This window comes from Dermacentor albipictus, chromosome 4, assembly GCF_038994185.2.
Source record: "Dermacentor albipictus isolate Rhodes 1998 colony chromosome 4, USDA_Dalb.pri_finalv2, whole genome shotgun sequence".
Lineage (NCBI taxonomy): Eukaryota > Metazoa > Arthropoda > Arachnida > Ixodida > Ixodidae > Dermacentor > Dermacentor albipictus.
Genome location: NC_091824.1, coordinates 140,355,999 through 140,380,804, shown reverse-complemented (window position 1 = coordinate 140,380,804; position 24,806 = coordinate 140,355,999). Strand labels below are relative to the sequence as shown.

General features: G+C 52.6%; 1 protein-coding gene across 6 annotated transcripts in view; it reads left to right on the top strand.

Annotated features, from left to right (window-relative positions):
- Nucleotides 1-24,806, top strand: part of mnb (minibrain) — a 121,010-nt gene that overhangs the window by 83,660 nt on the left and 12,544 nt on the right. The window contains exon 1 of one of the 6 annotated variants that reach the window (XM_070537654.1): nt 22,322-22,686. The exons of the other annotated variants lie outside the window; for them this stretch is intronic. Coding sequence (XP_070393755.1) covers nt 22,584-22,686 — 103 coding nt within the window. The 5' untranslated portion in view covers nt 22,322-22,583. Of the gene's footprint in view, nt 1-22,321; nt 22,687-24,806 lie in introns of those variants that run through there. 6 annotated transcript variants of the gene reach the window in all.

Genomic DNA, 24,806 nt, shown 5'->3' with positions numbered 1-24,806 from the left:
CTCGGCGTCGGTCGCGTCGCGTCGCCCGAGCGCGCCGTCGTTTTCTTTCTTTCTCTCTCTCACAGAGTGCCTTCTCGCAGCGGTCTCGCCTTTGCTGCCGCCGCTGCCGCCTCCGGGTTCCCGACAGCGTGACCCATTTGTGCTGCCGCCCGCCCGCCGCCGTCTGGGCTCCCTCTCTCTCCCTATTCCACGCCCTCGCTCTGGGCTTGGGCTCTCTCCCTCTCTGTTTCAGTGGCCGAGCTCTTGCGGCTTAAGCGCCGGGCGCAGACCCCTGGTAGCGCTTTCGGCGCCGCTTCCAGCCGTTGGTGCTGCGCCTTTGCGCGCCCGCCCCACTCGGTTCTGGCAGCGCACTGCGGCTCTGGACTGGGCGGTCGGGGCTTGCCTCCACCGGGCTCTCAAACTCCCGTTCGAAGGAGGAGAAGGGGAGCGAAAACAGCGAAAATAATACGCTTATGGATGGCCGATGAACGCGTATGTTTGGTTGGCACAGGTGTATACATTCATCGCAAGACGCAGTGTCTTTCACTGCGCATGCACCGTAAACATCGACACAAACGGCGCCTCGCCGCCCGGTACTCCCACCTTATAGCCACGCCACGGAAGTGAATGCATATGTGCTGAACAGTTGCGGGATCAGAAATCTAGGACACTGTGCAGCCTGACTAACCTCACGGGTCGATAGTTTTGCTCTCTCTGCTCATTGTTATGGTGGCATTTGCCTCTTCGTGCTCGGCGGCCCAGAAGCTACGCCGGGAGTCGAACGCGCTATACCGCATGCGTGGTGGTCGCTCGCGGGGCTCGCCGTGACCACGGGGCCACTGTGGAGGATGTTCCCTCAGCTGTGGATGGTTGCTCGGCCGACGCTGGGAGCAAGGCTGACCGCGGGCAGCGCACGGCATCCAGCGCGCGCGGGCCCATGCGAGATGCGGGAACCATGTCTTCGGCCGGCTGAACCGAAACGACACGTCAGCGGTCGGCGTATGGTTTGCCGCGGCCTCTGCTGTTCGCTCGCAGCAGCACTCCGGACACGTTGCGCGGTGCGTTGGTACGCTTGCTGCATATACCATGGGACCGCGTCCAACAAGTTTCGTTTAGGTGCTTCTAACAAGATTTCACCACCTTGTACGGAGCACCGCGTGTTGCTTTTAGGGACGCTAAAGAGAATCCAGTTCATAATTTTAAAGTGTTCTTTCAAAATTCAATTTTCGTTACCTGCACGGTAATGGGTCGTTTATTAGAAGTAAAACATTTAAATTTAATATTCGTTATTACTTCATTTTTTTTTTTGCGTGTCGCGCGAGAACCCCGGTGCAGATACGTCAGTGCGACGTCATGGATATGAGGGTTCTCTCTCTGTCTGTGTATTTGGGCTGTTGTCACCCCTTAAATGTGTTTGGAAGGTCGTTCAGCTTAGTCTGTCCCATTTAGGACATGATGTAGTGTATTTTTCCGATAGAAGAAAAACAACTAATTACGCGCAGATGACGTTAAAATCCATGACGTCACGACAAGCTACTGCGGCAACTTGAAGTGGGTGTTGCCACCCCCCCCCCTTTTTTTTTTCTGGCTTGTCAAGCCTGCTCTCAAGGTAAGAGTCTTTGCTGTTGCAGTGAGGTAATTTGCCAATAACAGCCGAGCCTCGCCTTGTCTTTAGTGGTTTCTAGTTTAATTTGCGCCGCACCGAATTCAAATGGGCGAGCACTTTTGCATTCTGCCCCCCCGCCGGTACGCGGCCGCGGGGGCGACCGGAAACGCATCCCGCGACCCCACCAACACCGCTGCGGGTCTGCCGGACACGTCTGCCGTGTTTTGGGCGCCTCGCGAGGAGCAGCGGCTACACTGCCGAGGTTCCTCTGCGCGCGGTGTTAAAGGGACCCTGAAACGCTTTTGACGATTTTCTACAAACGTACTGAGTCGTTAGAGTAGGTCCTTCTGATCATTAATTGACACATCTAAGTGCTCTGCGTAAAGCGTGTAATTTATTATAAGGCTTTAAAAATGCACATCGCTGCCGATCGCAGCGCACTGCTCGGCGGAATTTTAAGCCGCCCCTACCCATATGACCGAAATCACCCATATTACGTCAGTGGGGCGAGCTATCTGATTGGCTGATCAGGGCGCGTGATCGATAATTTTTCCAACCTTATGGTAAACAAATGATCTTCGTAATAGTTGGAATGTTAGTTAATTTGTTTTTATGAAAAGAAAGTAACATAAAGCGAATGCACAAGAACAATTTTTCAGTACACTTGAGCACTTCCGGCACAGAGCAAGTGTCGTCTGCTTGTGTTAAAACGTACTACATTTTGACAAGAGCTCTGCGGTCAGAGTCGGTCTCAGTCTTTTCGCGAGCACTATGATTCGACTTTGTTGCCTTGTGGACTGCAAACGTAGCGACTGGCTATATGTCAAGCTGCGACATCGTGTCCCTCTGCAAGGCAGCGTACGAGCGAACTGGCTGCTGCGCATCGGGCTGCCGCTATCCGATCGGCGCCAGGACTCCCGCGTTTGTGGCCGTCACTTTACACCGGAAGATTACTAACGCAATGGCGTTTCGCGAGTCCGGTATTAGGGCAAACGCAAGCGCAAGGGGACAGGGTCTGGCCGCTTGACTGTGCCGTAATGAGCCATGAGATGAGCAGAAGGGAAAATGTGAATGCCTGCACGGTGCAGCCACCTGGTGGCATGGAGCTCAACCATACGCAGTAGCAGCAACGAAGCGTATTATTTGCGGCTGGTGCGTATTTCTCGCAGGAGTGTAATCATCAACACGTTGTTTTTATCAATGTTTAAAATGTTTAACACTTGGTTAGAGCAATATTAGCGCTTTGTTTGGCCGGTTAAGCGCTGCGCCAACAAGTGTCTGGACCGTGCAGACCGATCCGGCCGCTCACGTACGTCTACGCCAAAGTTCCTTCATCAGCTTCAGTTTATGCCTCCAGTCATTCGCCGAAATGACCAGCTTGCCTGTGGTTACCGGAATACCAGACACGTTCGGAGCTATGGCAGAATGCTCGCAACGCACGCTGCTTCGATAGCTCTCGCTTGGGGTCGACGGCCAAGCAGCTAGCGGAGAGGTTTCGCGCGGGCGTGGGCGGGCTCCAAACAACCGGAAGTGGACGATGTGACGTCACATTGTGACGCAGGACCAGTAAAGGCGGAGCTTAGCCCCGCTCGCTCGGCGAACGAGTTGAGGAGGAAAAGCATGGCTGGGGAGGAGGGTAACTTTTAATCGCTTGTAGCTCCATTAATACGTAACGCTTCACTTAAATTGTGGTGCGAATGTTCTACTTAAGCTGTACCCTACGCGTCTACAAAATTTGTCCGAACCGTTTCAGGGGCCCTTTAAGAGGTCAGCGCGGCCCATAGCAGCTCTCCCGTTCCCACGGTCCCGTGCACGATGCCGTGGGCCGCGAGGAGCGTGCGATATTTTGCCTAGTATACGTGCGCGCGCATTGCACAATCCGAACGAGGGAGGAGAGTCGCTGCATGCAGTGGTGGTGCGGCATGCGCCTCCGGCTTGCACCGCCGAAGGAGCGACCCGCTGACCGGGCTTCTTCAGCCCCCCCCCCCCCCCCCCTTCCTTCGGGGTCATTACCGGCCGTCGGTCCGTCCCGGGCGCGCGTTTCCCAGAACGGCATCCATCGCGGCCGCCTGTGGAGGCCGCGCTCGAAGACGAATTGAGCGATCGCATCTCGCGGGATTGCTAATGTTCCTGTATATATGCTAGCATATACAGGAACACTAGGGAATGCTTGCGCCGAGCGCCTCTGTTCCCGAGTCTGGAACCGCGGAGTTAAAAAAAAAAAATTGGTGGGTGGTTGACGTAGCGTTTTTAGTGTTGTACGGAAAGGAAGCTACAGAAGAACGTCTTTCTTGTTCACCTTCACTAGGTTTTCGTAGTACTCTAAATACTGCTTCTCTCCATCCACATTAAAAAAATAAGTTATGTACCGCCGTCTCGAACACAAACGGTTCACATTGTACAGGACCATGCATTCTCGGACCGTTGCTCGTCGCGCTGCCAGTTTTTGTAACACCTGCATATAAACGACAGACGCGCCACATCTTACACTTCCTGACCGCCTCTACATGAATATTTCATGAGCACACCGCATAAGCCTTTGTGTCGCAGTTCATCCTAGCGGTGAGTATGATAGGCACAGTGCCTGTTGACAGCGTTTCTATACAGAGCAGAGCCTACGAATCTTTAGTACGCAGTCAGCATCTTGAACAGTCAAACATTTTTCTAGTATTTTTTCACCAAATTTCAGCTCCTTATTAGCTACGTCAGAACAGCAAGTTGGGCCAGTTGGTTGGGATTTATGGTAAGGTTTGCAACAGCGCACTCAAGACAAGGACAACAGAAGGAATAAAACGATGACACGGCGCTGTGTCGTCGTTTTATTCCTTCTGTTGTCCTGTCTTGGGTGCGCTGTTGCAAACCTTTATTAGCTATACGACCGGGGTGTTCTTCCAAGTTCTAATGACGAGTATACGCCAAGGTCTATACATTTACTATTTCTATTGCATTGTCTCCCTTCACCGCTTCATTCCGTCGCTCGGTTTGATCGCTTTGGCTGAGCCGTCTTAATTCCGTTGAACGTTAGAGAGACTGCAGCACCGGAAAACAGTGCCGAATAAGCTATACCGGAGCACGTTGCGGTGCTGGGGCGTTGCGCAATGCGGAGTGGCGAGAGACGTGTCGAGGCCAAGGCATGCACAGCTGCGCGAAAGAAGCCGTGGAATGCACGTTGGCAGGGCTGTCTTCAGTGTCTCTTCGTCGTCTTACATGACGCTGTCTGTGCTGTCTCGTATCAGCGCGCTGCGCAAGTCTCCTTGTAGTGTGACGAAATAACCTGCACTGTAGAGGACGCTCGACGGCATACGCAATAGGTGGTACATATACAGAAGGCCGGAGAGTGGCGATGAAACAAAGGAAAAAAAGACACGACAGAGATGACTATGTGTGGATGGATGGATGGATGGATGGATGGATGGATTACAACAATAATCAAGCCTGGAAAGCCTAACAAGAGTTGTCTAGCATACTGTAGTATACCCGCTGTAGTAGACACGATCTGGAAGCAAGCAGCGGGATCCCGTACTCAAAAAATGTCCTGCTTGGTCAAGGAAAAAACACCGTGCCTACGAAGGTCTGAATTGAAACATTGCTCAGAAAGTAGGCAAGTACTATAAGCCTGAGTTGTAAGCGTATTCCGTCTGTTGGCTACGGGTGGGTGGCTGTGCACAACCAAACTAATTTGGGCGGATAATGTTTTATGGTGCTGCTATACTATACTGCTACTATACTGCGTGAAATCCCTAGTCCACCGTGCCCTATAAAGTCCTTGAAGACCATAACCAGAACACGGTAACAGTGCTGCCGCTTTGCGGGCTCATTCGTCCCACTCTGGACGCGGCTTGTTCAGTTGGCGTGCGCTGGACGGATCGAAGTTCACTGTGAACACTGAACTGGGGCTCGGCTGAGCGCGCAGCGTCCCTGTGATGATAGCGACGGCAGCATGTCCGGCCGCGCACGCTAACGACTCTGAGCACACCGTGTGCCCAGTGGCGTGCCCGGGCGTCGTTGGCCAAAAAGCCACGATCACCGACGCTCTCGGCACCACGAGGGTACAAGAGCGCGCGTGTGGTCTTGTGCGGGGGCGGGAACGGGCTTGTTTCGAGTGAGGCTGGCGTGCGCGCGTGCGTGTGTGCTTGCTCAGTCTCGACGGAATGGCTCGTTTGGCCGGTCTACGGAAAGTTAGAACAGGGCGACCGGCGTCAGTGCACGCCAGGGGGAGTTAAACCGTGCAGTCGATTCTTGTTGAACACTCGGCGATGATCCGAGCTGATATACGCCAACCGCGGGCGACAGAAAACGGTCTGGTATGCATCGTTTTGTCGTTTCGTTTCTGCTTTTCCCCCCTCAATGGAGTTGCTGATATCATCTGATTCATATTTTCTGATTTCCTTCCATATTTCCCAGTAACTTTCACTCGCTACGTGCTCAACCCGATAAAGTTTGGGTCGAGTCGGCTTGTCGGGCCGAAAACTGTTCGTCGAGTTCGTGTAAGTATAGCTATACAGTGGTTGTGGCCGAGTGAGCGTCGAGTCTGAGTTCGGTCAACCCGACTGCAAGGGTCAACCCGTCCAGCCCGTTTGGCAGATGCATGTAAACGCGGTTGGGTCGGACTGGGAGCCCGTCTTCTAACTCTACCCGCTCGCGTCGTGTCATCAAAACGAAGCTGTTGCCTGCGGCGAAGGTTTTGGCTCGTAAAATCCCAGAATAACTGCCCGTCGGGTTCCCGGATGTGGTTGTCTCGCGCTTCTGTCAATTGCTTTAGCGAGTTCGGCCTGTGGCACTTATCACTTTTTGTCTCTTCTGTGGCAGTGTCGGTCGCTGCTCGCGCAGTATGCAGGTCTTGCTTGCCCTGTATGTCCTCTGCTGCTACGGATTTGATTTACAAGTGCTCGACCATTTTTGCAGCAATGTAAGTGATCGACGCTTCGTGGTTAACGAAGGTTAAACGCGCTGCAGGCTGCTTGTGCAGTGCCGCATGGAGAGAGAGAGAGAGAGAGAGAGAGAATGATTAATGAAAGGTAGGGAGGTTAACCAGGACTGAGCGTTGACTGAGCCCGATTGGCTACCCTACACTGGGGAAAGGGAAAGGGGGACGGAAAGAGTAGAAGAGAAAGTCCACTGGGGATATCAGTCGGTTACTCAGTCCGGATCACAGACGCTGAGTAGAGCGAGATGCAGAAATGCGAGGAAATTTGCCCGGTTTCTTACCGCCAGTACAGCGCCACGTTTCACGAGTTGGTTGAAAGAACGGTTCGTTCGTACGTTATATAAGGGAAGTTTGTCCTCCCTGGCGCTGTTGCATTATATCTGTTTATCCTGTGACTGCTCCGCCCAGTGGTGTTATCTTGTTTGGTTTTCGAAGACAACGGGGCCGTTGGTATTTGGGGCGACCGTAATTGTAACCAGCAGTCGCAGTATTCTTTGTTCATCGTCCGCGATTTCGCTTAGATTCCGGCCGAAGCGATCACTGCCGCGCATTATTGTACGGCCAAGATCTTGCTTGTCGAAAGCCACAGTTTGGCTGTTTTAGGAGGAGCCGTACTGGAGCTGGAATAATTTCGACCGCCTAGGCCCAACACGAACTTAGAGCTACGAATAAGTATAAACACGATGACTTTTATAAATTTCGCTGTCGTTGGAATGCTGCCTCCGCTGCTCAAGATCCAACGTGCGACCTCACACGCTTAGCGGGTGTATAGAACCGCTCTGGGCCACAGAGCGGCATGGCTGGAAAAACTGTCGGGGGTTGAGAAGAGGGAGATGGGACAACAGAAGTTGTGCCAGCTCTGCCCGTCGTTCCACCGCAGCATGCCTGGGTGGGGATGCCCGGAGGCGGTTCTGGAGGCGCGGAGGCAACTCGCTCCTGCGTGCCGCGCTCTTGCGACTGCCGCGGGCAGCCGCATTCTTCGAGCTCGTGGCGGAACGGGGAACGATTGCATTCGTGGAATTTCATGGCTCAAGGCAGAAAGGAAGGGTTCTTGCCGCGCTGCTCCCGCCTGTCGACCTGCATTGCTTGTCCGCGCTTCCGAAGCGCCTGAACTTGCCATGCCGACTTTTCGTTCATCATCATCATCATCATCATCATCATCATCATCATCATCATCATCGTCGTCGTCGTCGTCGTCGTCGTTATTATTATTATTATTATTATTATTATTATTATTATTATTATTATTATTATTATTCATTTCTTCTCTCTCGAACAAACGGCGCATCTTCAAAGGGGTGTACCGAGGCGAGCATCGTCGATCCCGCCCTACCCGCTTCCGTTGCAGTCGCTGTTCTTGCACTGCCTTAGGGCACCCTCCCTCCCTCTCTCTCTCTCTCTCTGTGGTTCGCTTGGCAGTCAGCAAACGGTGGAAGCAGTCAACAAACGGATTTGTCGGGCTGTCTTCTCGGTTCTCAAATCGCTCCAGCTACTGAGATTGTGGGGGGCTAACGTTATTTTGCTCTTCGCTGCCGTCCAGTTAACTGGGTGGGCGAGAAGAGGGTCCCGCCCGCTAACCTAACTGTGTGTGCTCGGCTCGGCTGTCGCCGCAATGAACGCTGCCTTTGACGTCGGAGGAAGCGGGTGGTACACTTTTTTTTTCTTTCTCTTTACTGTCGCCTCAGGAGCAAGCACTTAAAAAAAAAAAGAAGTGTAGCGAATGCCCGTGCTTGATGCGCCTGCGCGGTGTTAGTTTCATCCGGATTTGGGCGCCCCGCTGTTCTACATATATACTGAACTGAACCCGGGCGTTACACACTCTATAAACTGTTGCGGAAAAGTACCGGAAATGATACGTAGGGACTGCGTGATTTTCTTTCGAACTCGGGAGTTTTCGTTTCGCCATTTTCCTTCTTCCAGTTCCGATTTCAGTTCTTACGAGTTATGGGCGATACGGATGTTTTCTGTACCTTCGAATCCGTGTAGCATGAAAATTCCACTGTGCAACGATTCTGTTTCCTTTCTGTCCCCAACACATTGTTCCCTTCCAGCTTTCTGCCAAGGCTCCACCACTAGCTTGTGGCGTACGCGTTGACCCTGATAGTTGGCGTGATAGGCGGCAGGAGCGGGATCAAAATTGAGCGCGCGAAGGGAATAGGCGACGGCTGAGTGCGCCGTGATTTACCGCAGTCGGGTCACATATCTTTCTCGGTTTTGCGACTATGCGTTGGTGGCGCATATTGCTACAGACTGCGCAATCGAATTCCAAGTTGCGTGCGAAAAGTTTCGCGGTAATCCAGCCTTTTTCGGCAAATAACTGCGACCCATAAACTTTTGGAGCCCAGTAAACACAAACGCGAGTGCGATGGTTGGAGACACAAGTATATACAGGGGAAGTCCAGTGGCGCTAGAGTATATATATACCAGGGGCCGCCCCCCTCCCTCCCACACTCTGCGCGCTCTTGGTATGTCTCTGGGTGACTCCAGGAAGGACCGGGAATTTCTGGGCCGGATTTCCCCGTTTCCTGGTCGATAGAATGCGGGCGGCGTCGGTGCGTTCGCTGTCCTCTTTCGCCAGCTGCATCGCACGTCACTTGACGGCTATGCTTACTCTTTTTAATTTGTTGTAGTGGAATATCGCGTGCGCAGTCGTGGTTGTTAGGTGTGAACTGCAGAACAGAGCACTCCAGCCAACCGCCAGCGCCGTCCGCGAGGTCACTTGCCGAACGCGTACTTGTAGAGCAAACATCGCATCACGCATGCGCATTGTGAAAGTGCGCTTACGCGAAGGTCCGCGGAAGCAGGTTGTATAATCGATTGCAGTGTTCGAGCATGTTGCACACATGGGTGCGCGTTGTACGGAATGCGCGTCTCCGTCGCTGTCGCCTTGTTTATGGACGTATTTAGCGCGATGTATTATATATAGTGCTAGTGGCGCGAATTGCGGCCATTTTTGAAAAACTGATGCATCCGACCAACGTGACTCGAGTTTGAGCATGCACGACGCCCACCGCGCCACTTGCAAAGGCTCGCTGTCGCCCTCGAACATTGTCAAGAATGGCGTGCTGCGAAACAAGATTGCCACACAGTTACGACAGGGCGACACGACGCGCACCTCTCCCTCTCCGTGGCTGCAGCTGGGAGGCGTTCAAAGAAGCGACCTTTGCGCTGGAATCCGCCGCCTTCCTCCAGCCCCTTCGACATTGTGACGGAACTAGTTCGGTGCGTGAACAATGATTCCGGAGTTCCCCAACGCGGAGCTGATTTGACACGCATGGACAAGCTGCCGCGGGAACGACGTATTTTTGTGCTTCTCACGGTTCGGAGTGGCACGGAACAACGAGCGACCCTCGATCGGCAACGATAGTTCCCGGAACGGCACCCGCCAACGCCGTCGTCGGGCATCAGAGCGCGGTTGCCTTTGTGTACGTAAACTGTTCTGCAGAGCAGCGGCGAGTTGGTGATGAGGAAACGAACAGTCGCCGCGTCGTAGGACCGGCGGATCGAGTGTATAAAAACTGTGGTTGTGCGAATGCTGAGGACACTTCTCTTGAGCAGTCATGTTAGACTGAGTCACTTCTCTCATGCAGTCATGTTGGACTGATACTACTTTTCTCAAGCAGTCATGTTAGACTGATTTAATTTCTGTAAATAAACCCTTTTTCCTCGTTCTCGATGAGAAGCAGTTCCTCACTTCATCAACGATCTCAGCGTAAATAAGTTGGACGACGGCATGGGCCAGCTACCTTCGAATTCATGCCGTACTCCAATCTTGGCAAAGGACCACGGACGATGGGATTGAGCCCCCAATCCTGACAACATTTACGTCTCTCCGTTCAAGTATTTATTGTCCAGGGGAATGGCTCGCCAACGGCAGGAACCGTGATGCATCTGGTTCGTTTTCATTCGCAGGGATATCGCCACGCATAGCTGGTAAGGGCGCCTAAACTATAAACTCGCGCCGCGAGGTTACCTTAGTTTTCGCGGCTGTTTGCAGCGTGTAGTTCGCGCATAGTGTTTTTTTAGGTGTCAATGCCTGCGTACTTGTCTCAGCGTCAGCTTGCGAAAGGTTTGTCGTTCGACCATGATTTACCGTGTCACCAATGTCGCCAGAGTTGTACACTTTACCAGGACGCAGTTTTTTTGAACATGCGTTATTCTAGTTAGCCTGAAATCCACATATATGCTGAAAAACCTGTGGATTTCGGTCACGAATATGGTTGCCGAATGTGTCGAGACTTGTGTAAGATGCGGTTTGCTGCCTTGCAGTGCTTTAGGTCGCATTTTGACTTGTTGCGAGAAAGAAATAGTCGGAATGTTCACTAATTCGCCGCCACGGATTCCGGCGAGGCGAGTTCATTTTTCAAAGAGAGATGGATTCTTGGTTCGCGGAGGTTGAAAGGTTGGCGATCTATACAGCGCAGTAACATCTCCACACAGGACCTCTCGACCACGCTGTACTGGTCAGTGAGCAACGAAAGGTTGGAGCCACGCAGCAGCCGCAGTGAGCGTCCTGGACGCAGAAGGGAGAGTAGGGGGGAGCCTTGTGTCCGAATCGGACTGGCGTTGGCGGACGCGCCAGTAAAAAAACCTAAACTGCCCACGCCGAAGTCTTTCTTTAATAGCTCCTCGCGCATCTGACGGAGGGTGATAGCGGCGATCCTACTCGCAACGCCACCGCAACCGTCTCCTGCCGCCTTCGGGAGGAAACGTGCACTGCGCTCGCTCTTGTTGCTGCCCCGCATTCCACACAGGCCGCACGTCTGACGTGTCACTACAGCGGCGCGCGCACGTCGCCGGCGGCGGCGGCTCGCGCCCCCAGAGCGAGTTCATTGAAGGCGCCGGGACGGTGCGCAGTCGCGGCCTGCCAGAAATAGTCGTCGCGAGGAGGCCGGCACACACCGGTGCAACCGCGCGGTGGAAGATGCAAGTGTTGCATGCATCCTGCGCATCTTCGAAAGCCCCCCCCCCCCCCCCCCCCCTAGGTGGTTGCGCGGCGGCGTCGCTACCGCGCGGAAAGTGGCGACGCGCAACAGTCGGCGGCGCCGTTCTTCCCCGAGGTGCCTCCGCCAAGCTCCACGGAGGGGAGGTCGGTGGCCCCGCAAGGCCGCCGGACGGCATTCCGCGCGCGCCTGCCCCGGCGAGCAGCAGCGACGACGACTACGAAGCCGAGAGCGGAGGCGTATGCCCTGCCGCTGTTGCTATCCGCGACGACTCGGCGGCATGGGCGCTCTGCTGCCACTCGCTCCGGGCTGAAAGAGTCGATTCCCCCCCCCCCCCCCTCCTCGGCGCGGTCGCCGTGCCGCGTTGCTGTGCACTTGCTGCCTGGTTGGTGTGCCGTTGCCAGCGCGAGACGAGATCGCGCGCGCTGCGATCGGCGGAAGTGCCGGATGGGGGAAGGAGCTCGGGACGGCGGTGGCCGCCCCGAGCGTGACGTGTCGCCGTCGATTGCTGACGCTTGCCAAGCTGCGCTCTATTCTCTGCGAGGCGCGGTTTTCTGCTACGCGCCCCGTTACGCTGCTGTATTGCAGTTGTCTTTCTTTAATATATATATATATATATAATCGCACTGGAACTCTAGGCACAGCTTGCGCACTCAATAACACGCGACGCCTCTGTGAGCTTCCAGACAGTGGTACAGCGTGAAAAAGCTGTTTCCGCGAACGGCGTTGGCGCGTGCGCGGCTCGCGCTGGATGTCAAGGTCGCTTATTTCCTGTTCAAAACATATTCCTCCTCTCTCGTTTCCCCGACTCGGCGCTCGCTCGCGGTGTCCGTTCTTTGAAGGCGTCCTCAGCGGTCTCTCACTGCTCTGTGCATCCCCCAACCTTTCACCCCCCCCCCCTCAAGAATATCTCTGTCCGTTCTTTATCGCGCTTAGGGTATCGAATACAGGCTGGTTCATTCTGTTGAATGCTCAGCTTCCCATACACATCGGCCACCCGAAAAAGGTTTGCACGTAAAAGCGCTACCGTCATCGCGTCGCCTATGTTTATTTGCTGGTAGATTTCGAGTGACTGTGAATGTACGCTCAAATCACGACTAGGAGCAATTTCGTCGTTTGCTTCCTGAGTGCTTGATCCTCATCGATGTACGAAAGCAGCGCTAACGCAAATGAGTATTCGTCATTGAGCGCTTCGGCGGAAAGGGGTGCTTGCTGCTTCGGCAGCTTAACTGATGCCCTGTTTCCGCGCGACACCTTCCAGTGCCGTATACAATGACTACTAGCGGCGTTTGTCACTGACTTGGATGCGTGCTCGATGATTTTACGGCGGTTATTCAGAAGCAGAAATACTTCGAATGGAAAAGGAGGGATCTTGCCTGGCACGCAACTTTAGATCCAGAGCTAGAGATAACACGACACGCCCGAAAACACAAGCTCAGTTAACACCGACATGTTCGCTCCGAAATCTGCCTACAGAAAAAAAAAAATTGCTTTCGTTGCCCCTAACGCTCAAGCGGCCACTTCTCCGCAGGCTGAGACGGAACGTTGTCCGATGAAGACGAGTCTCCTTGTCGAAACGTTGGCCCAAAAGGCATTCCTTGTTCTACCACTGTTCATGGCTTCCGCTCGACACGGGTCCTCCCGAATGCCTAACGCAACCCTTAATGGCGTTTTGTGAGAAGAGTAATCGCAACGCTCATGATGTATGGCCTCTGGCACGTTGCGGATATTGGTGAGTCTGACACTTGCACAAAACGACAGCAATTGGTTTGAGCCATGGAAACCGACAATTGCGGTGGAGGCGTGAACGATAAGGAGGCAGCGAAGTTTGCGAAGATTGCAGTCGGTTCATGACTTGCGCCGCAGCTCATATACGTGCGCAACGTTCCACACAGAACGCCGCGTTTACTCCAACAAAATGACAAATCTGATCGGCTCACGCGAGGCCTCAGGTCCTTTGCGGAATCGCGGACAAATCAGAGGTGCAAATTTACGCCCCCCGATCGAAACTTGAGGAAACCCGCTTTCAGCGAATCGGTTAGCCATGCCGCCCCGGTGCGGTTCATGCAGCATCTGCAGTAGAAGGATCCCGCGGTGGCGTAGGCCGATGGTCTCAAACGCGGGGCTTTCTCGTGGCCTCTTCGTGCAACAATAAGCCTCCTTCCCCGCCTGAATTTGGCCGTCCTCCGTCGAACACAGCAGCGTGCGTCGCATATCCCTGGTCTCGTCGTATACATGGCGCCGCTATAGCGTCTAGCCAGTGTGATAGCCGCATGCCATAACCCTAAGGGGGCTACAGTGTGTAAAAAATAAAAACAAATAAAATGAATACGGTGCACGCATGGCATGGTCCCGGGAACGAAAAAGTACTCCAGCAACCGTTACTGCAGATGTACTAGTTCGAACACCTCTTGCTTACACAAGCCAAGTGTCGCGTTTGTACGGTGAATGATGCCCAGTGTGGGAACTTCAGTGTTAATTAATTACAGTGATGGGGGGGTGGGGGAAGTGAGATGTCAGGGGGGCAAATGAAGATGTCAAACGCAAAGGAGGCACTCCTTTTCACGTTGATTCACACTTCACAACAGCAATCGTTTGTGTTACCTCAGCAAGAGCATTCGGAATATTGCTTCTTTGTTTCTATCGCTTCGCTCCATGCTTCTTCACAGTGCACGACATACGTAATTTAGCTAACGTGCTAAGTGCGACGTAATCGGTCGGGCTGTCGTCATTCACTCGTGATGATGCCGCCCGCGGTGTTTTGTCATCGTCGTCATACAGCTGTCGTGCGTGCATGTCACGCAGTCGTCGTACCATCTGCATCATTCAAGAACCGTCATCACATCGACGTTATTCTTTCTTTGTCATTCCATTTTTGTCGGTATCTGTACTTGTACTTACAAAGTTGAAGGAAAAAACCAGTCACAAAGGACAAGAGGAGAGGTTCACACCACAACACCGCATTGCACTTACGAGACTTCAGTACAAGTTTGCGAACAGCGTAATTGTAATGCTGGGAAGATGCACCCTTTTCTCAGCGGCATTCGCTGCCTTTCCTAATGTGGAATCTCCCATTAAATGTAACTATATGCCTTTGTACCAGTGATGGTATTTGGTCTTGTTGCTTCGAATATTAAACTCACATTTATCTATCTATCTGTATCTGGAGATCCAAATTATTTTTCTGTCTCTTTTGTCTAATATTTTATTGACGTGTGAGCTTACAAGAATTTACAAGAACGCGGTGGTATACTCTGTGATTTATTACCCAGTACGCTGATTTTGCATGCAGTGCACGGCATGCATAGTCGGCTGGCGACGTATAAATAATGACAGCAAGAAATACTCAAAACGTGTATATAGCGACAATGATCCACAAGGATGTGTGTGTGTGTATACGGCGAGCTAACTGTGGTGTACGAGGCATTGTACGCTTGGTGTAGCTATACCTGATGCATGCCTAACCATACATTAACCTTTGAGAAACATTGGTATGAGCCAGTGCCGGGGAACGACCCTAAATTCTGCCGCGGCCATTACCATATGGATCGCATGCGAACTTCAGTACGATGAAACCTATAATGTTTGCACAATAAATTAGCCCTACGTACTTCAGTGATTTTTTTTCTTTTTTTACCGACAGGGCTTTACGGCGTTCTTTGGGCTTCACGCCCGGACCCGCCGCAGTGGCTTTGGCGTTGCGCTGTTGAGCACGATGTCGCGGGTTCGATTCCGACCGCATTCCGATGGAGGCGGAATGCAAAAAAAAAAAACACTCGTGTACCGCTGCTTTGGGCATTAAAGAACCCCATGCATATAGTCAAAATGGACTCGGAGCCCTCGACTACACCATCCCACGTGCGATGTGCAATTAGGGACGTTCGTCCCCGCAATTTATTTGACTTCACGCCGCTGTTGTGTGCCGTATAACGTTTGATATATATATGTATATATAGTTAACCGCCGCCGCCGCATCTGTGCCCGCTTGCCGACCGAGTAGTTAAAATTAGGCCTTACGTGCCGGCCCTCCCGACGGAAACCTAGTTCGCCTTGCGTTTCTTTCGCGTCTCGCTTCCTGCGTCCTCTCGTTGCCGCTGTGTTAAAAATAATGAGTGACCGACCCCTTGTTTCATGCGCTCCCCCCCCCCCCCCCCCCCTTCTCTTGTTTCCCTCAACATACGCATACAAACACGCACTCTCTTCTGTTTCACCGAGGCGCCGCAGCTTGCGGACTGGCAACGTTTCGGGTTACGGGTATGACGGGACCATATATATTCACAGAAATAAGTTCTTGCACGTTAGAACATATTGGTGACAGCAGATTTGGCCAGCAAGTCGTGATCTTGAACGTATATTACTGTGCATAGCGAAGGCCGCCGCAGATAATGGCAAGTAAAACTCAGAACGAAAAGCTTCTTGAACTCAGCCCCTGACCTGCGAACAGAGAGCTTCTCGTGCAGCAAGCTTTGTTTGCTTGCGTTGAAGAACAAAGTAGGTTATGTATATGGAGGGGTGAGAGAGAGAGAGAGAGAGAGAGGGGGGGGGGCGATTGAATTGTCCTGTTCACCCGCGCGTACCATGGTATTAGGCTACTGAAATCAAAGAGGATAAAGAAAATACGACCCAGAAACTTTGCATTTTGGTGCGATTAAGATACCGTAACACGCGACTCGTCCTCTCGTGGTTCCGATCATCCTTTTCATTTTTATATTCTTTTTTTTTCGCTTCCCTGATCGGCGCTTTCTCGGATTGCGCAGCGTTGCTTCATTGAAAGGAAACGCCGTTCAAACCACTTACCGTCGTCGCAGATGTGCGCGCCCGCCTTAGTAGGTATATAGAGGTACTTCTGCTGACTGTTTTTTGTTTTCTCTCTTTCTTGCTTGCCCCTTCCTCCTCTTTTTTTTTCTATGTCGCTATCTAAGGTGTATATATATATGTATATATATACACCTTAGATATATAGATAGATACCTTAGATGGATATATATATATATATATATATATATATATATATATATATATATATATATATAACGTGCACCGTGGCCGATCGCGGTGTCCTTTTGCGCCTCTCTCGTCAATCACGGTGTCAGCGTAGTGGTCTCCAAGAAACGACGCCGGAGGCACGATCTTGATGCATTGGCCGCGTATGGTACTGGGTGACACGCACATGCTTGACCCATGCCCGGTCGTGGCGTCGCATTGTTCTTATGCCCTTTTCCGTGTTACGAGCTCTTCTTGTCAGCGGTTCTTTTCTGCCTCCCGGCGCTATACAGTGATGTCCCTCGCGAAAACAGCGAGGTCATCGAGACTCCGCATCCGGGTACTTTTTTTTTTTCTTCTCTCAACTGTCGCGTTGGCATGTGAGTGCCGAGTGGCAGAGCACGCTTCGATATTTTGCCAAGGCGAAGTCTAGGCAGTGCTAGACCGAATAAGTTGTCATCTTCGTGTTCGTTCGATACATAGCAGTCGTGTCCCGCCTGTTTGTATGCAACGGCGGTAGCGGAATAAATCCGGACAGCCATTTTCCTCCCTGTCTCTCAGTCTTTCTATACAGCGAAGCTGTGTATAGCTTATACTCTCCGGTTGCACGTGGTCCATGTCCGTCCGTCTATAGGCGTCGCGTCGACACGCAAAAAGTGTTCATTCTGAAACGATCCACTTCGGCGATACTATTGCCAAGGCAATAGTATCGTCGAAGTGGATCGTTTCCAGTTTCTCGCGAATGCCATGGAGCTCTCGGTCTAATGCAGACATCTTAGAAAAAAACGCAATCATACCGAAATCGGCCGCTAAGACGACTCTATCATTACGCCGAGTTTCATTTACTCGTCATAATTGGTTAGTCCAGTGAATTTGTAAGTGTTACAGAATTCCCGTCTGCTGTCCATATGCGTGACCGTCTACGGAGGGAGTATACGGTTGCAGAAAACGGCTGTAACTTTTGTTTTATCGAAACGATGCCGAAACAGATTACAATTAGCCGCATGAGACTACTCTAACATTACGCCGAGTTTCATCTACTTTTCACAATTACGTAGTTTACGGTGAAATTGTAAATATTGCGGCATTCCCGTCTGCCATGCGGTGGTACTTGCCCACGTCACTATACTTCAGAAAAGAATAAATCACTCCACACTCAAAAGATTTATTCGTTGTCTGTGACCTTTAATAATATATATATATATATATATATATATATATATATATATATATATATATATATATATATATATATATATATATATATATATATATAGAGAGAGAGAGAGAGAGAGAGAGAGAGAGAGAGGGATGCGTCGATTGAGGTAAAACACCCCACAGTTTCGCTGCTCCAGAGTGGAAGGGCTGACGAATTTTTTTTTTTTCCTCCTTCAAGTTGAGCGCAGGAACGTTTTGCCCTCGCAGATATTCCAAGGACGCTCTGCTTTCTCTTCGCTGTTCTCACGCTTGGCGATCTCATTTCAGGAGACCCTTCGTTGTCTGCTGATAACGTTTACTCGTAGAGCAGGCTGCGGAAGGCGCACATAATGTGGGCGATACCTGAGGCGCAAGCGAGTGGCGAGAGAAAAGAATGCAGCGTTTCGTGGGGCTATGGTATGAACCACGGCCGGTGAGTAGGAACAAGCTGCAGGAAACGGCCGTATAGCCAGGCGAGAATGTGTAGCCTATAAATCAACATCGCGCCTAACCAGCGTTTTTTCTTTCTGCCCCGTTTGAGACACTTTCGGTTTGAGCCCACCCCACTTGCACAACCTCATTCTTCAGGCGAGCATGTAGCAAATGTATGCAGAGAACCATGTCCGCTACCAGCCCTTGCATGCAGCGGACCTTCGAAAACAGCGTTAGAAAGCGGAGCGCAGGTATATTGAGCCCAGAAGAACCAGAACAGTGAAGCATACGGCGCTGTTACGCCCGCGTCTTCTGGGCTCACCCGCCGTGGTTGCTTAGTGGCTATGATGTTGCGCTGCTAAGCACGAGGTCGCGGGATCGAATCCCGGCCACAGCGGCCGCATTTCGATGGCGGTGAAATGCGAAAACACCCGTGTGCGTAGATTTAGGTGCACGTTAAAGAACCATAGGTGGTCCAGATTTCCGGAGTCCCCCACGGCGTGCCTCATTATCATATCGAGGTTTTGGCACGTAAAACCACATTTTTTTTTGTTTTCTGGGCTCTAAATAGGCGCGCTCCTATAGTTAACTATATAGTTGTGCGCCGCACTGCCGCTTCTCCCTGGGCCGACGTACATTCCACATCTGAGATCTGAATGGCATGGCGGGACAGGTTTGGAACACTGAGACTTGCCCGACGTTCACAGCACGATGTAAAACGCCATTATGTGAACGAGAAAAGCGAAGGTGTTTGCAATAGTTTGCTCCCAGATCGTTTGCCCTTGCGGGGTCCGCAGCCGCTCCAGTGGCCGCGCTCCCGCAGCTTGGTCTGGCGGCTTTGTCAAGTCCGCGGTCCAATTGGCGAGGGTGAACATGCTCGCGAGCGCAGCCGCGACATTTCGGCGCGCCCTATACAGCACCCCACGGAGCTCAGAATGTGGACTCCTTCCATTGTGACGTCATATCGCGGGCGCATTTGTGCGTCGTTAAACCAATGAAACAATCAGTCGATCTGTCACCTGCGGGTTGCGCGCGCGAACCCAAGCATATTACGAGGACGCGGTGACGGTGAAAGGGAGAGCTCTGGGGAAGAGGTGAGCCCGGGGCGCGCGCGCGGTGTTCCCAGACGGGCCGGCGATCGATGTCCTGCCGCGAGGCACGCCTCCTCCCCATCTCCTCCTCTCGTCGCGCCGCCGCCGCCGCCGCCGGGCCGCCGCTGTCTGCCGCAGCTGCGAGCGTGGCGCAATGCGGGGGCGTCGAACGCGCCCGGGTTCGGCTGGACGTGAGGCACTTACCGAGCCCTCCCCCCCCTTCACTTCGCCTTCTCGCTCGCCCGTGGGTTACTCCAGGCGCTGACGCGCTTTCCCGAATGTGTGTGGACAAAACGCGCGGTCACATCGGTGTGACGCAAGGTCACGCGCCGCCAGGGGTCATTGTCGCGATTCTCGTCGCGCGACAGGCCAAATGTAATGGGAGAAGCTAGCAGATTTTACCACCAATAACTAATTTAAACGGCGCGAAAAGGCGCTCATTCGTTGCGAACGGAAATCGACTCTCCCAACTTGCCGTATATTGCAGCTTTTACATCGCGCTTTTGTGAACGTGGCACGACCTAAAGCTCCTGCGTGACATAGGACGTCATGATAGGGACTCGCGAGCAAGTACTGTGCGTTGCTACTACAATCGTTCTACAGGTGATATAAGAGGGTACTGACCTCTGAGTCGGTGTGGCACGTGACATGTCGGAGCTCGGTGTAGTGGTCCAGATTTGAGCTAGACCGTGCCGCTGGTCCAGGTAGACGCTCGATTCGAGCACGAGCGTTCGATGTAGTCGCTTTCGCCCGTTGGCGTTGTCGCCTAAGCCCTTCAGAGTGGAGGCACGCCATATCCTCGCTACTGATGTCGATGTGCTTAAAGTGTGCATGGCATAGAGTTTTCTGGTCCATGGTACATGTGCCCATAACGGCGTCGCGCCAAGTCTCCCAGCCCACGTCAGCCTTCCCACCTGTTGAATGTTTCTCGGCGCCACGCTCGTGCGGTTGTTTCGTTTCCCTCTTTACTCCGGATCAGCTAGCGCGCGATTCATCCTCTTCCACCTCGACACCTCTGCTCGTGACAGTGGCGCTGCCTTCAGGTACATGGATGCTTTAGGGCCACACAGTGTTCATATGGCGATGATTTCCCGAAGGCAGTGACACGTATACCCTTGAGGATATTGGCCAGGAGCCCGGCCGGACTTCAGAGGGGTGGTGGTGGTGAACGACTTTATTGGGGTCCTGAGGAGCTAAGCGGGGGCCTACCGAGCCGCTGGCTAGTCCCATGTCGGAACAGAGAGGCCATGCCTCCCCGCTCGTTCACGGGCCCTCTGGACAGCCAGGAGCTGGGCGCCTTGTTTCGGGTCTGTGATGGCCTTCGTCCAGTCTTCTTCTTGGTTAAAATCCTGTAACACATGGCACTGCCAGAGCATGTGATTTAATGAGCTAAATTCAGTGCCACAATCGGAGAGGTATTAGAGGTACGAATTTAGAAGTACGTAACTGGGCTGAATGAGTTGAGTGAACGGCAAGTAGAACAGAAATCTTTTTATCCTGGCGGGTGGGGCGCATGCCGGCGAACTTCTGCATCTGCTTGTATACTCGACGGCACAGTCCTTTTTGAAGAGACACTAGAGATGGAGCCGGGGGTTGTGGCGTGCCCCTGTAATCCAGCCACTTGGAGGCTTGCACTAGAGGACGGGTTGAGGCTGAGAGTCCTGCCACATGCTGTGACATGTTGTTTGGGGTATCCGCGCCAAGCTGGGTGTCGGCATGGTGACCCCAGGGTAACCCGGCGGTGGCCAGGTTGCTTACGGTGGGTCGAATCGTACGGGGCCGGAAACGCAGCAGGCCGAAATATGCCGCGCTCTGCAGTAGTGGGATCAGGCGGTAGCTCGAACTAGAGATGGAACATGAAGTTATCTTGCGTTGCTAAATAGTTATTTTAGTACAATAGGAGAACGGCAACACCCATGTAAGAGGAGGACGAGGCTTGGTAGCTCAGAAAAAAACGCAAAAGCGAAACGGCGGATTGAGGCACCGGCCTGAAGTTCCTCCACCCTCTCGCAGTGACGTCATGGATTTCGAAAGAGTCTGCTCGCGCCCATCTATTTGTTCACCGATAAAGGAGGGCTGCATTCTATTCCGAGGGAACCAACAAGTCTGGCTTGTCAAATCTAGAGTACTTTTCATGTGCCGAAATGGCCCAAATGTGAGAAAGTAACACTGAAATCCGTGATATGTCTGACTGATATGTCACGATAAATTCAGAAATTACAAGTTGTGCTTTGGAGTGAATGAAAATGCAACTTTGGAATAATACTGTTGCAGGTCCAAATGATTTAGAGTTGCTCTTTATAGTGTTCCTTGCGACTGTTACTCTCTCTCGCGTCAAGTCAAGTCAAGTCTGTCAAGTCTGTCAAGTGTGGCACGTCTCCTCGCTTACGTCAATCGCGCAGCTGCCAACGTATGCGACGGGCCTGTTTTCGTTCTTAAGCGAAGCGACACACTTCCCTGAGAGAGGCGAATAATCGGAATTGTTACGAGGAAATACTGAAACATTGGTGATGGCGGTACGTCACTTAATGTCGCCCTCCGTAGTGTCGTTTCGAAGAGTATTTTTAATAGGAAAGAACTCCCAGGTCTAGGGAGATGGACTTTTTGTTTGCTTCGCGCGCCGCTCAACGGCTTTCTCAGCATGCATAGCTGTTCAAAGCGCGATAGCGGGGGTCGTGGACATCACCCATTACCAACACGTGGTTCGGCCACACATGGTTCGAAATCGGCTGTGCGGTTGCGTCGTTTTCCCTACTTTGCTTGTATACCGCCTTTCGCCGGTGAAAAAGAAGGCTCCTGCGAGAGTACGGTGCGTCTTCTCGATGGAATTCAATTGAGTCTGGTAGCCTCTGACGTCGCTGCGGTTGCCGGCCGTGCTCGAGTTTGCCTGCTGTCGCTTCTGCATTTTCTTTTTAAATCACTCACGCATGTACTCCAGTATTGCGAGTTCTAAATTGCTTATGATAATAATCGCAAGGGAACGAAAAAGAAACTATACTCGCAGATGTACGCCGATGTGAAAACTGTTGCAGCAAGGCATCGAGGCTGGAGAACGAGTTTCCGAGAAAACGCTTGTAAAACTTGCTTCTTCTTGTTCAGTTCCCCGCAGTGGGCAAGATCCATTGTTTCTAAATATATATGTGTATAAAAAAAGAAAGCAATACCATTACTGCCGTGTCGAGTCGTTTACCCTCCCTCCGGAAGGAAAGGGAAACGCCGCCGCCGTCGAGAGCGCGTGCGTCCGCCTGGGCCTCCGACTGCGCAGGGCGAAAACGGGGCAGGCGCGAGAGTCGCCGTCCGCGGTCGCGCCGCCGCCGCGATGGGCCCGTGGCGGACGGACCTGAGCGCACCACGGCGAGCGCTGTTGAGCGAGCCAGTGCCATCAGCAGCAGCGCGCACTGGTCCGCCTGGGCCCATGCGTGGCCATGCGGCGCCAGGACAGCGAGACTCTCTGCTTGTCCACGCTGGCCGACGGGGTCGCCGAGGGCGTCCGTGACATCGTCGCGTCGACTGGCCGCCTGATCCTAGGTGCGACCCTGAGGCCCGTTTATATAGCCCACTGTGTAGCGGCCACGATATGTATATATGTATTCGCGAGATCCGAAACACAGCTTAAGGACGTGATCGCTTTTCGAAAGAAGTTGCTATTACCGACTGGTATGTTACGAGCGTGAGAAGCTTAAGTTTTGTTTGTATGTATGTTTGTTTGGGCCTAAATACCACGGTTAGGTGCTGAAAGCATCATTCCCATGTGCACGGGCGACGTGTATGCTGTCTCCTCGTACGGTGAAAACCGGTTTTGTTATGGAACATTTTTGGTGGATTGCCACGTTGGTGTTGCATCCGGAGTTTTCGTGACGTTTCGTGGCATTCGAAACTCGCTTCACAGTTACTCTTCGTCGTCTGTGACGACACAACACCATGTAGATACGATTAGTCTGTTTTTTTTTGGAAGTGTGACGGCAATAAATGTGACTAAAACAGCTTTATGTATACGGATCAGCATGCATCTGTCTTTGTATGCGAGTGAATAACTTATGTAATCGTTACGGAGTTAATATTGAAAAAGGTTGAATACAATATGCGATATAATGTGCAAGCTACGGGGTCTCGGGAGGATATGGCGAGTGACGAGACAGGGCGGACTCAGTGACCGCGGGATCGGCGCTGTCTTCGTCTTCAAAAAGTTGCGACCGATGCTTCTTCCCGTATGAGCATCGGTCTTCCTCGTCATTTCAACAAGCGGTTCATCCTGGACTTGGCGATCTTGCCACGGTTTCTCTGTGCGACGCCCTTACGTGGTTTCCCTCCTGCAGCTTCATTCTTCACGGCCTCACCCCTTTGAGGTTGCGCACGTAAACTGACTGCCGTCCCTGTTGAACCTCGACTGTGGCGATTGAACACCTGTGAGCCGAGGATCGGTGCGGGACGTATCGAATACCGTCCGTGACCCGTCGCGGGGATGGGAAGAATGAAAATAAACCGGAATCCCAGTTATACCAATAAAGGAAACTGTTCAATCGATCTTGCTTTGCGGATTCGCAGACACTGGTTCCTCTTTCCTTCCGAAAGTATCTCCTGGTTGTGCTTTTTTTTTGGAATGCTTCAGCTGATGAGTGCTGAATCTGTCGCTTTCTTCAATGTGTCGCCGTTTCTGCCGTACTGTATCGACCGTGAACCACTAACGGGCAGCTGAAAAATGGCACCGCGAACGCACTGCGTGACATAATTCACGATGCTGCCGTGCGCCGCTTCAACTCCCGTGTTGCTGTTGAGCTGCATTGAGGAATTCTAAAGTGAAAGCCTTACTAACCTCGTCGAGCAGAGTTTCGCCGTCGCCGCGAACTTGACCTTCATTTGACCTCAGCTGCGCCGTAGCCTTGGCAACGCATCACGTGACTCGCCGTGCCGAGCTCCGGCGCGTGCGCTAGCCGCGGCCTCACCACGTGACTCGCCGCGCACCTGGTCGGCGGAAACGTGGATAAGGGGCTTTAGCTAAGATATGGTAGCCACCATAGCTAAGAGGAGCGCGACGCTCGCCTAGTCAGTGCGAGCTGGGTCATGGATGAAAGCTAGGCCGGGCCGACTTTGGGCGTTGCGCGGAAGCGGGAGGCTTTGAGCACCCCGTCGGATATCACCCGGCGAGCTGCTTCACTGGAGAGGCTACCGCGTTCGCGCACTGTTCGTTTGTGGCGCATGTTCGCGGCGTCTCCAGCGTCTCTTTGCATGTCTAGCACTTGCGGCCACTCTCGATGCGTCTGCGGCGCGGTTGGTAACAGCTGTTTTCCGTTTGCGTGTCTGCTGCTGTATTCGGCGTCTTGTGGCGCCGCAAGGGTTGGCGTTCGCACCGACCCGCCGACGTCTGCAGAGGCAAAAAAGAAAAAAAAAATCAAGCAACGCAGTGCGCTAAGCGGAAGTGTTCCCTCTTCCCACCATGAACTGTGTGGGGCCGCCGCGATGTACTACAGCGATGCCAGCTGGCGAGCGGTGAACTTTGATGGCCGGCGACGAAACTCCGGCGGCAGAGCCTATCCCTTCCTCCTCCCCCTTTTCTAATTCCACAACTCTTTTGTTTGCCCTTTAGTAGTGTGTCGGTAGCCCCTCCCTACTCCCTCTTCTTTCTTGACCTCCCCCTCTCCCTCTTTCTC